At 49.3% G+C, this 12,922-nt stretch overlaps 1 protein-coding gene across 2 annotated transcripts in view; it reads right to left on the bottom strand.

Annotated features, from left to right (window-relative positions):
• LRRIQ3 (leucine rich repeats and IQ motif containing 3) overlaps window positions 1-12,922 on the bottom strand; it is an 87,968-nt gene that overhangs the window by 65,732 nt on the left and 9,314 nt on the right. For both annotated transcript variants that reach the window (XM_063939086.1, XM_063939087.1), the window contains exon 2: window positions 7,945-8,223. In XM_063939086.1, the coding sequence (XP_063795156.1) occupies window positions 7,945-8,199 (255 nt within the window). In that variant the 5' untranslated portion in view covers window positions 8,200-8,223. The remainder of the gene's footprint in view (window positions 1-7,944; window positions 8,224-12,922) is intronic.

Genomic DNA, 12,922 nt, shown 5'->3' with positions numbered 1-12,922 from the left:
AATAAGAAAGCGAGGAGTAAACACCATTCTCGTGGTTCCGGATTGGCCGAGAAGAGCGTGGTACCCGGAACTTCAAGAGATGATCTCAGAGGACCCGTGGTCTCTGCCGCTCAGACAGGACCTGCTGCAGCAGGGCCCCTGTCTGTTCCAAGACTTACCGCGGCTGCGTTTGACGGCATGGCGGTTGAACGCCGGATCCTGAAGGAAAAGGGCATTCCGGAGGAAGTCATTCCTACGCTTATTAAAGCCAGGAAAGATGTTACGGCAAAGCATTATCACCGCATATGGCGGAAATATGTTGCATGGTGCGAGGCCAAAAAGGCCCCAACAGAGGAATTTCAACTAGGTCGATTTCTGCATTTCCTGCAAGCAGGAGTGAATATGGGCCTAAAACTGGGCTCCATTAAGGTACAGATCTCGGCTCTGTCGATTTTCTTTCAAAAAGAACTAGCTTCAGTACCTGAAGTTCAGACATTTGTGAAAGGAGTGCTGCATATTCAGCCCCCATTTGTGCCTCCTGTGGCACCTTGGGATCTCAACGTGATGTTGAGTTTCTTAAAATCACATTGGTTTGAGCCACTAAAAACCGTGGATCTGAAATATCTCACGTGGAAAGTGGTCATGTTATTGGCCTTGGCTTCAGCCAGGCGAGTGTCAGAGTTGGCGGCTTTATCATGTAAAAGCCCTTATCTGATTTTCCATACGGATAGGGCAGAATTGAGGACTCGTCCCCAGTTTCTCCCTAAGGTGGTGTCAGCGTTTCACCTGAACCAGCCTATTGTGGTGCCTGCGGCTACTAAGGATTTGGAGGACTCCAAGTTGCTAGACGTTGTCAGGGCCCTGAAAATATATGTTTCCAGGACGGCTGGAGTCAGAAAATCTGACTCGCTGTTTATCCTGTATGCACCCAACAAGCTGGGTGCTCCTGCTTCTAAGCAGACTATTGCTCGTTGGATTGGTAGTACAATTCAGCTTGCACATACTGTGGCAGGCCTGCCACAGCCAAAATCTGTCAATGCCCATTCCACAAGGAAGGTGGGCTCATCTTGGGCGGCTGCCCGAGGGGTCTCGGCTTTACAACTTTGCCGAGCAGCTACTTGGTCAGGGGCAAATACGTTTGCAAAATTCTACAAATTTGATACCCTGGCTGAGGAGGACCTGGAGTTCTCTCATTCGGTGCTGCAGAGTCATCCGCACTCTCCCGCCCGTTTGGGAGCTTTGGTATAATCCCCATGGTCCTTACGGAGTTCCCAGCATCCACTAGGACGTTAGAGAAAATGAGAATTTACTCACCGGTAATTCTATTTCTCGTAGTCCGTAGTGGATGCTGGGCGCCCATCCCAAGTGCGGTTTATCTGCAATACTTGTACATAGTTATTGTTAACTAAATCGGGTTATTGTTGAGCCATCTGTTGAGAGGCTCTATTGTTTCATACTGTTAACTGTGTTTCATATCACGAGTTGTACGGTGTGATTGGTGTGGCTGGTATGAGTCTTACCCGGGATTCAAAATCCTTCCTTATTGTGTACGCTCGTCCGGGCACAGTATCCTAACTGAGGCTTGGAGGAGGGTCATAGTGGGAGGAGCCAGTGCACACCAGGTAGTCTAAGATCTTTCTAGAGTGCCCAGCCTCCTTCGGAGCCCGCTATTCCCCATGGTCCTTACGGAGTTCCCAGCATCCACTACGGACTACGAAAAATAGAATTACCGGTGAGTAAATTCTCATTTTTTTTTGTGTCGTTTTCTTCGTAGAGTGACCGGGAACCCCAATTAGTGCACCGTGTCCGCTCGCATGGCTCGCTTTGCCAGGTTACCGTTCCCAATTGTAGTCCACGTGGATCGTTAAGGATGAAAAGGTTAAAAAAAAATCGTGAAAAACTCATGTTGACCTTTTGACCTGTCAACCTAGAACATGTTGACCTAGTAGAGACCCTGTCAACATAGAAACCCTGATGACATAGTTACTGTCGACAAATAGTGGTCGACCAAGAGAGTGTCAACCTAGTTACTGTCGACCTAGAGACCAAATCCCGAGCAAAACAAGCTCACGAGTGTACACGTTTACACTGATTGCGGTCACATATGATGGAACATACAAAATGACACCCAAATTCCCCCCCCAAAAAAAAAACTGGCGTTGGCGACTGCAGTTTTGCTTGTCAGCTGCTTTTAATCATCCGCAGAACCTGTGCAATCCAGTGGCGTGCGGTGAGGTCAGTGGCTGGTGAGGCATGCCCACTAAAGCCACCGCTATGGCCGCTGCCAGAGGCGAGTTTAGACCTCATGGAGCCCTAAGCAACACACGGATTTGGGGCCCCCTTCCTCATACAATCCATAGCACTATATCATGTCATCACAGCCCCTGGCTGTGCCTGCTGTGCTTGTGTCTCCTTCTACCTGCACTACAGCAGTAGGGGGCAGATTCTGGAGCCTCCTCTCGGACAGCATATGGACAGACTCTGCTCACCTCCATTCTCCTCAAGCAGCAGCAGGTCTCCCAACAACTGCGCTGCTGCTTGTGATGGAGGCTGGAGACAAATAGAGTCATCCCTGGCCATCTGTACCAGTCTAGGAATGGGCTCTACCTGGCGCAGTTTAAGAACAGGCTGCAGGCAGGGAGGGTTGGGGGGGTTGTTGGGATCCTGCACATCGGTATGACGCTGTCGGTATTCTGACCATCGTTATCTCAAGCGCCAGGATTCTGATACCATCCCTCACAGAGATCGAAGTGGAATTTTGAAGTGGGGATATGGAAAAGTGAAGGTTGCAATTATGTGCGCGCCGAAGGCGCATGCGCTCTGGATAAGGCGGCGTGGCCATTCACAAAGGGCGCGTGTCCTTCCATGTAGTTTACCACACCATATACCCCACAATAGCAGAACCCCTTATACTGTCTAGTACTGGTGCCCATTTCACATTATACCACACAGTATATGCGGAAATTTACATTGTAGCACACTGAATGATCCGACATTCACATTGTAGCACACTGAATGATCCGACATTCACATTCTAGCACACTGAATGATCCGACATTCACATTCTAGCACACTGAATGATCCGACATTCACATTGTAGCACACTGAATGATCCGACATTCACATTGTAGCACACTGAATGAGCTGAAATTCACCTTGTAGCACACTGAATGATCCGACATTCACATTATAGCACACTGAATGATCCGACATTCACATTGTAGCACACTGAATGATCCGACATTCACATTGTAGCACACTGAATGATCCGACATTCACATTCTAGCACACTGAATGATCCGACATTCACATTGTAGCACACTGAATGATCCGACATTCACATTGTAGCACACTGACTGATCCGACATTCACATTGTAGCACACTGAATGAGCTGAAATTCACCTTGTAGCACACTGAATGATCCGATATTCACATTGTAGCACACTGAATGATCCGATATTCGTATTGTAGCACACTGAATGATCCGACATTCACATTATAGCACACTGAATGATCCGACATTCACATTCTAGCACACTGAATGATCCGACATTCACATTGTAGCACACTGAATGAGCTGAAATTCACCTTGTAGCACACTGAATGATCCGATATTCACATTGTAGCACACTGAATGAGCTGAAATTCACATTGTAGCACACTGAATGATCCGATATTCACATTGTAGCACACTGAATGAGCTGAAATTCACCTTGTAGCACACTGAATGATCCGATATTCACATTGTAGCACACTGAATGATCCGATATTCACATTGTAGCACACTGAATGATCCGACATTCACATTGTAGCACACTGAATGATCCGACATTCACATTGTAGCACACTGAATGATCCGACATTCACATTCTAGCACACTGAATGATCCGACATTCACATTGTAGCACACTGAATGATCCGACATTCACATTGTAGCACACTGACTGATCCGACATTCACATAGTAGCACACTGAATGAGCTGAAATTTACCTTGTAGCACACTGAATGATCCGATATTCACATTGTAGCACACTGAATGATCCGATATTCACATTGTAGCACACTGAATGATCCGACATTCACATTATAGCACACTGAATGATCCGACATTCACATTCTAGCACACTGAATGATCCGACATTCACATTGTAGCACACTGAATGAGCTGAAATTCACCTTGTAGCACACTGAATGATCCGATATTCACATTGTAGCACACTGAATGAGCTGAAATTCACATTGTAGCACACTGAATGATCCGATATTCACATTGTAGCACACTGAATGAGCTGAAATTCACCTTGTAGCACACTGAATGATCCGATATTCACATTGTAGCACACTGAATGATCCGATATTCACATTGTAGCACACTGAATGATCCGACATTCACATTGTAGCACACTGAATGATCCGACATTCACATTGTAGCACACTGGCTGATCCGACATTCACATAGTAGCACACTGAATGAGCTGAAATTCACCTTGTAGCACACTGAATGATCCGACATTCACATTATAGCACACTGAATGATCCGACATTCACATTATAGCACACTGAATGATCCGATATTCACATTGTAGCACACTGAATGAGCTGAAATTCACCTTGTAGCACACTGAATGATCCGATATTCACATTGCAGCACACTGAATGAGCTGAAATTCACATTGTAGCACACTGAATGAGCTGAAATTCACATTGTAGCACACTGAATGAGCCGAAATTCACAATGTAGCACAGAGAATGAGCTGAAATTCACATTGTAGCATACTGAATGAGCCGACAGTCACATTGTAGCACACTGAATGAGCCGACAGTCACATTATAGCACACAGTATGAGCCGAAATTCACATTATAGCACACAGAATGAGCCGAAATTCACATTGTAGCACACTGAATGAGCCGACAGTCACATTGTAACACACTGAATGAGCCGAAATTCCCATTGTAGCACACTGAATGAGCCCACAGTCACATTGTAGCACACTGACTGAGCCGACAGTCACATTGTAACACACTGAATGAGCCAAAATTCCCATTGTAGCACACTGAATGAGCCGACAGTCACATTGTAGCACACTGAATGAGCCGAAACTCACATTATAGCACACAGAATTAGAGATGAGCGGATTCGGTTTTACTCTGTTTTACTCGGTTCTCAAAACGACATCTTATTGGCTCACGGATGTCACGTGTTTTGGATAGCCAATAAGATTCGGTTTTGAGAACCGAGTAAAACCGAATCCGCTCATCTCTACGCAGAATGAGGCAAAATTCACATCTGGTATATGACTATGCTGCGATCACCCCCGCTGGTGGCTCATGTGGTGTATACATACATCACATGAGTCGCCAGCGGGGGTGAGCCTAGCAGTCTCAGCGGAGCCCTAGGCACAGCACTGCAGCTTCTCCCGGCCGACACTCAATGAGCCACCAGTGGGGGGTGAGCGCAGGATAGTGTCAGTGAAGCCCCGGGCACGGGCTGGCACTACAGCTTCCCCCAGCCGCCCAATACCCCAGAAACCAGGAGGCTGACTGTGAGCTGGGGGTGGAGCCATGGGCAGTAAATTCCTCAACCCGCGGCTCCACCCCCAGCTCACAGTCAGCCTCCTGGTCTGTTGCGCGTGCAGCCACGGCGACATAATTATGTCACGGCACCCACCGGCAAAAAGATAGATTGGCGCCACTGGGTGGGGGGAGTTTGGGAATTTACAAGCTACTCACCAGTCACCGGTGTCTGTCAATAGCGGTTGTGGTCTCTCACATATTCCCAGATGCTGCGGCCAAGCCTCTGCAACTTCTCCTGCGCTCCCTCCAGGTGATAGCCCAGCTCAGCTCAGCTGGCAAGCAAACGGCGGGCGGTAGTGAGGTGGAGGGGGGAGATGAGCAGCACTGGCAGTAAGCAGGGGGAGGGGTGGGAGTCTGTTCGGAAGATGAGCAGCGCTGGCAGTGAGCGGGGGGAGATGAGCAGCACTGGCAGTGAGCGGGGAGGGGCTGTGGGGAAGATGAACAGCACTGGCAGTGAGCGGGGTGGGAAGTGAGAAGCACTGGTGGTGAGCGGGGTGGGAAGTGTAAGCACTGGTGGTGAGCGGAAGGAGAGGTGGGGCCTGTGGGGAAGATGAGCAGCACTGGCAGTGAGCGGGGGGATGACCAGCACTGGCGGTGAGCGGGGGGGGGGGGTGATGAGCACTGGCGGTGAGTGGGGAGGGAGAGATGAGCAGCATTGGCACTGAGGGGGGGGGGGGGGGATGTGCAGCACCAGCGTTTGTTTGGGGGTTGGGGGATGAGCAGCACTGACGGTGAGTGGGGGGGGGAGATGAGCAGCACCAGATGAGTGGGGGGGGGGGGGTGATGAGCAGCACTGGCACTGAGCAGAGGGGGGGGGGGGGGGGAGAGATGAGAGGAGAGATGAGCTGCACTGATGGTGAGCTGGGGGGGGAGAAGATGATGATCAGCACCATGAGAGTGGGGGGGAGATGAGATGCACCAGCGGTGGTTGGGGGGGAGAAATGAGCTGCACTGATGGTGAGTGGGGGAGAGAGATGAGCAGCACTGGCACTGAGCAGGGGGAGGGGGGGAGATGAGCGGAGGGATGAGCTGCACTGTTGGTGAGCGGGGGGTGGGGGGGAGATGAGCAGCACTAGGTGAGTGGGGGGGGGGGGAGAAGATGATGATCAGCACCATGAGAGCGGGGGGGGGGATGAGATGCACCAGCGGTGGTTGGGGGGGAGAAATGAGCTGCACTGATGGTGAGTGGGGGGGGGGGAGAGATGAGCAGCACGCACTGGCACTGAGCAGGGGGAGGGGGGGAGATGAGCGGTGAGATGAGCTGCACTGTTGGTGAGCGGGGGGTGGGGGGGAGATGAGCAGCACCAGGTGAGCGGGGGGGGGGGGGGGGGGGAGACGGGCAGCACTAGCACCAAGCGGAGGGAAGATGAGAAGCACCAGCGGGGGTTGGGGGGGGAGAGATGAGCTGCACTGATGGTGGGGGGGAGATGAGCAGCATCACGAGAGTGGAGGGGGAGGGAAAAGATGATGAGCAGCACCAGGTGAGCAGGGGGATGGGGCGAGATGAGCAGCACCAGCGGGGAGGTAGAGGGGGAGAGATGGGCAGCACTGGCACTGGGGGGGGAGGAGAGATGTGCAGCACTGACGGTGAGGGGGGGGGGGGGTAAGAGATGAGCAGCACTGACAGTGAGGGGGGGGAATAAGCAGCACACCACGAGATGAGAGCCACCAGCGGCGGTTGCAGGGGAGGGTAGCACTGACGGTGAGCGGGCGGGCGGGGGGGGGGGGGGGGGGGGGTTGGATGAGCAGCACCAGGTGAGCGGGAGGGGGGAATGAGCGGCGCCGGTGGTGTGCGGGTGATTAGCGGCGCAGAGCGCTCTACGCAGCCGCCTGTTCAGGAGGAGAGGTCAGCACCAACGAGCGGAGGGAGGGTGCGGGGGTGATGAGCGGCTCCGGCGGTGTGACTGTGCGGGTGATGCGGGTCTGGCCGGAGGAAGGAGGATCAGACAGTACCCAATCATATCTGTCTCAGAGGAAGGGGCGTGCTTTCATAATGGCAGAAGGCACGCCCCTGTCACTGAGGCACTCACACTGGTGCCGCTGTTCCTGTTTTTTTTAATGGGCTTTTACAGCCCTCTCCTTGGCCCCGCCCCCTGCCCGCCCCCCGCTTCCGGACCTTTGTCATTATCTACAGGAGGCACCGCTCTCGATGCCTCTAAAAACAAATTAAACAGTTTGAAAATGTAGAAATGACTAAAATAATATAAAGCATATACTTAGGACACAGAATATGTGTCAGAAGTATCTTCTTTATATTATTGTAATGAAATCGTTAATGACAGGGGAGGCACTGCCTCCCCTGCCTCCCCTGACTGCACGTCCCTGGTGCAATCCCTGAGTGTCCCGGAGTAAAGAGATGGTAAGCCTGGTTTGGTACCGGTGACGTACCTGATTTCCATGTAAATCCAGCCTGACCACATGCACACATTCCCTCACAGCCGCGATGTCTGTAATGAAGTTATTAGCCACGGTGCAGGACCGCAGAGCGGTACAATACTGTATCAGGCCCACCTCCTTCAGCAGCAGTTTGCGCAGGTATAAAATGACAAGTTCATCAAGCGTCTTAGCCCGGCAATTACTGAGCGCAAGTCCGTGATCCAACAAAAGGCGTTCAGAGGCCGATACCAGATAACTGTCTTCCATCTTGTCATATCACTGACCGGCGTCCTGAAATAAAATATTCACAATGTAAATGTCATCGTGTGGCTGTGTGGAGAAAGACGGCGATTATTGTAAAAATGTTCCGCATACATTTCAATTCAAATGAAAATGCTGATTGTATAGATTTGTTTCCCCCGAATTGGCCATAAATATTGCCAGGTGTGGTATGTTACGTAGATTAGACTTAGGTCGACAGTGTCTAGGTCGACCACTATTGGTCGACATGGTTTCTAGGTCGAAAGGGTCTCTAGGGTGACATGTACTAGGTTGACATGAGAAAAGGTAGACATTTTTTTTTACTTTTCTGGTGTCGTTTTCTCCGTACAGTGGGGGTCATTCCGAGTTGATCGTAGCTGTCCCAATTGTAGTCCACGTGGATCGTAAAGTATGAAAAAGTTTTAAAAAATTATTTTAAAAAAACTCACGTCGACCTAGAGTCACTGTCAACCTAGAAACCATGTCGACCTACTTACTGTCTACCAATAGTAGTCGACTTAGACAGTGTGGACCTACTTACTGTCGACCTAAGGACCGGATCCCAATATTGCCATAATTTATGTCATTTTTCAAATGGAATTGTGTAAATTTAAATAATTGGAACAATATTCATTTACATTCCCAGGTTTATTGGAGGTTTCATACTTTATTTGTAGGGGATAAAGCTTTTTTTTTTTAAATAATTACGAGAATACAGTACCTTCCACTATATATACAGATACTATGAATGATGGAGGTTATTTAGGCTTGCTAGCAAACCAGAAAAGCATACTGATGGGCAAAACCACACTGCACTGCAGGTGGGGCATATGTAACATGTGCAGAGAGAGTTAGATGTGGGTGGGTTATATTGTTTCTGTGCAGGGTAAATACTTGCTGCTTTATTTTTACACTGCAATTTACATTTCAGTTTGAACACACCCCACCCAAATCTAACTCTCTCTGCACATGTTACATCTGCCCCACCTGCACTGCACATGGTTTTGCCCATAACAGTTTTTTTGTCATAACACTGAATAAGGCCCAATATACATAGGCCATTATTACAGTGATAATTGTAGACCAATGGGAATGAATGTCTCACTGGCACAATACGCCTAGAATTTCCATATTATCTCACCGAAATACACAAGCCACTGTGCCATGGAAAACCAAAAGGGTAAATAAAAAAAAGATAAATACATATATTTGTTTGTCCCCCCACCCTCTTATTCACTCCCAGCGGTTACTGAATTACAATCCTCCGGATACCGCTCCTGCTGTGTGCGCTGATTTCTCTCCATGATTGTAACAAGACACAATGCTCTCAATCCATTTAAATTCAAGATTTGTTCATTTGAAATCCAAAACCCTGTATCCATAGCTAGAGCTGAGTGTTCACTACATACGGTTTTATTACCTTACAAAGCGTGTGGGTGTCAGCCCAGTTCTAGAACCATATAATGCTTACTTGTGTTATTGCACCCCACCTTTCCGTCATGCGTCCATCTCCTGGTGCGCCTCTCTATTATATAGTCATTCCCCGAATCCTCACCCCTGACTTTACGTAGTGCAAATGTGCAACAACCCAGAACATTAGTGTTACTCAGTCAGTAGCGGATCTTGCCACGGGCAAGCAGGACTTTTGCCCGGGGTGCCGCCTTCTGGAGGGAGGGCGCCGCACCAGGGCAAGATCCGCTGCTGCTGTGCTGCCCGCTGCCGCTGTGAAGGGAAACTAGACGCGTACGCTTCTAGTTTCCCTTCGTGGAGAGGTCCTTTACTGTGCGGTGCGCGATAACGTCATCGCGCACCGCACATCATTTCAGTCTGTACAGGGGGCATAAATGACCACGCCCCCTGTACGAAGCCATGCCCCCTATTGTCGCCCGGGACGCACAGCGCCCAAGAACCGGCCCTGTACACAGTACAAGCTACAGAGCGTTTTCAGGGCGGGTGTGTGACGTCAGCTCCGGCCCCGATCGGCCTGTTTGTATCGCACTGTAGGAGTAAGAATTTTTAGCCCCTATTCATATACATTTAATAATCCAAGTAAAGTAATTAATGAGACCTGCCGGTTCCTAGAATACAATAATGCAGAGAGAGTGGAGTATAGAGCATTACACAGCCCCCCTGCTCCTATCTCTGCTCTGTAATAGAATGACATCACTATAATGACACGCAGGCAGCAGGGATATAGGGGAGTATAGAGCATTACACAGCCCCCTGCTCCTATCTCTGCTCTGTAATAGAATGACATCACTATAATGACACGCAGGCAGCAGCAGGGATATAGGTGAGTATAGAGCATTACACAGCCCCCTGCTCCTATCTCTGCTCTGTAATAGAATGACATCACTATAATGACACGCAGGCGGCAGGGATATAGGAGAGTATAGAGCATTACACAGCCCCCTGCTCCTATCTCTGCTCTGTAATAGAATGACATCACTATAATGACACGCAGGCAGCAGGGATATAGGGGAGTATAGAGCATTACACAGCCCCCTGCTCCTATCTCTGCTCTGTAATAGAATGACATCACTATAATGACACGCAGGCAGCAGGGATATAGGGGAGTATAGAGCATTACACAGCCCCCTGCTCCTATCTCTGCTCTGTAATAGAATGACATCACTATAATGACACGCAGGCAGCAGGGATATAGGGGAGTATAGAGCATTACACAGCCCCCTGCTCCTATCTCTGCTCTGTAATAGAATGACATCACTATAATGACACGCAGGCAGCAGCAGGGATATAGGGGAGTATAGAGCATTACACAGCCCCCTGCTCCTATCTCTGCTCTGTAATAGAATGACATCACTATAATGACACGCAGGCAGCAGGGATATAGGGGAGTATAGAGCATTACACAGCCCCCTGCTCCTATCTCTGCTCTGTAATAGAATGACATCACTATAATGACACGCAGGCAGCAGGGATATAGGGGAGTATAGAGCATTACACAGCCCCCCTGCTCCTATCTCTGCTCAGTAATAGAATGACATCACTATAATGACACGCAGGCAGCAGGGATATAGGGGAGTTTAGAGCATTACACAGCCCCCCTGCTCCTATCTCTGCTCTGTAATAGAATGACATCACTATAATGACACGCAGGCAGCAGGGATATAGGGGAGTATAGAGCATTACACAGCCCCCCTGCTCCTATCTCTGCTCTGTAAAGAATGACATCACTATAATGACACGCAGGCAGCAGGGATATAGGGGAGTATAGAGCATTACACAGCCCCCTGCTCCTATCTCTGCTCTGTAATAGAATGATATCACTATAATGACACGCAGGCAGCAGCAGGGATATAGGGGAGTATAGAGCATTACACAGCCCCCCTGCTCCTATCTCTGCTCTGTAATAGAATGACATCACTATAATGACACGCAGGCAGCAGGGATATAGGGGAGTATAGAGCATTACACAGCCCCCCTGCTCCTATCTCTGCCCTGTAATAGAATGACATCACTATAATGACACGCAGGCAGCAGGGATATAGGGGAGTATAGAGCATTACACCGCCCCCCTGCTCCTATCTCTGCTCTGTAATAGAATGACATCACTATAATGACACGCAGGCAGCAGGGATATAGGGGAGTATAGAGCATTACACAGCCCCCTGCTCCTATCTCTGCTCTGTAATAGAATGACATCACTATAATGACACGCAGGCAGCAGGGATATAGGTGAGTATAGAGCATTACACAGCCCCCTGCTCCTATCTCTGCTCTGTAATAGAATGACATCACTATAATGACACGCAGGCAGCAGGGATATAGGGGAGTATAGAGCATTACACAGCCCCCCTGCTCCTATCTCTGCTCTGTAATAGAATGACATCACTATAATGACACGCAGGCAGCAGGGATATAGGGGAGTATAGAGCATTACACAGCCCCCTGCTCCTATCTCTGCTCTGTAATAGAATGACATCACTATAATGACACGCAGGCAGCAGGGATATAGGTGAGTATAGAGCATTACACAGCCCCCCTGCTCCTATCTCTGCTCTGTAATAGAATGACATCACTATAATGACACGCAGGCAGCAGCAGGGATATAGGGGAGTATAGAGCATTACACAGCCCCCTGCTCCTATCTCTGCTCTGTAATAGAATGACATCACTATAATGACACGCAGGCAGCAGGGATATAGGGGAGTATAGAGCATTACACAGCCCCCTGCTCCTATCTCTGCTCTGTAATAGAATGACATCACTATAATGACACGCAGGCAGCAGCAGGGATATAGGGGAGTATAGAGCATTACACAGCCCCCTGCTCCTATCTCTGCTCTGTAATAGAATGACATCACTATAATGACACGCAGGCAGCAGGGATATAGGGGAGTATAGAGGATTACACAGCCCCCCTGCTCCTATCTCTGCTCTGTAATAGAATGACATCACTATAATGACACGCAGGCAGCAGGGATATAGGGGAGTATAGAGCATTACACAGCCCCCTGCTCCTATCTCTGCTCTGTAATAGAATGACATCACTATAATGACACGCAGGCAGCAGCAGGGATATAGGTGAGTATAGAGCATTACACAGCCCCCTGCTCCTATCTCTGCTCTGTAATAGAATGACATCACTATAATAACACGCAGGCAGCAGGGATATAGGAGAGTATAGAGCATTACACAGCCCCCCTGCTCCTATCTCTGCTCTGTAATAGAATGACATCACTATAATGACACGCAGGCAGCAGGG

This window comes from Pseudophryne corroboree, chromosome 9 (assembly GCF_028390025.1).
Source record: "Pseudophryne corroboree isolate aPseCor3 chromosome 9, aPseCor3.hap2, whole genome shotgun sequence".
Classification (NCBI taxonomy): Eukaryota; Metazoa; Chordata; class Amphibia; order Anura; family Myobatrachidae; genus Pseudophryne; species Pseudophryne corroboree.
This window is presented reverse-complemented; position numbering and strand designations above follow the sequence as displayed.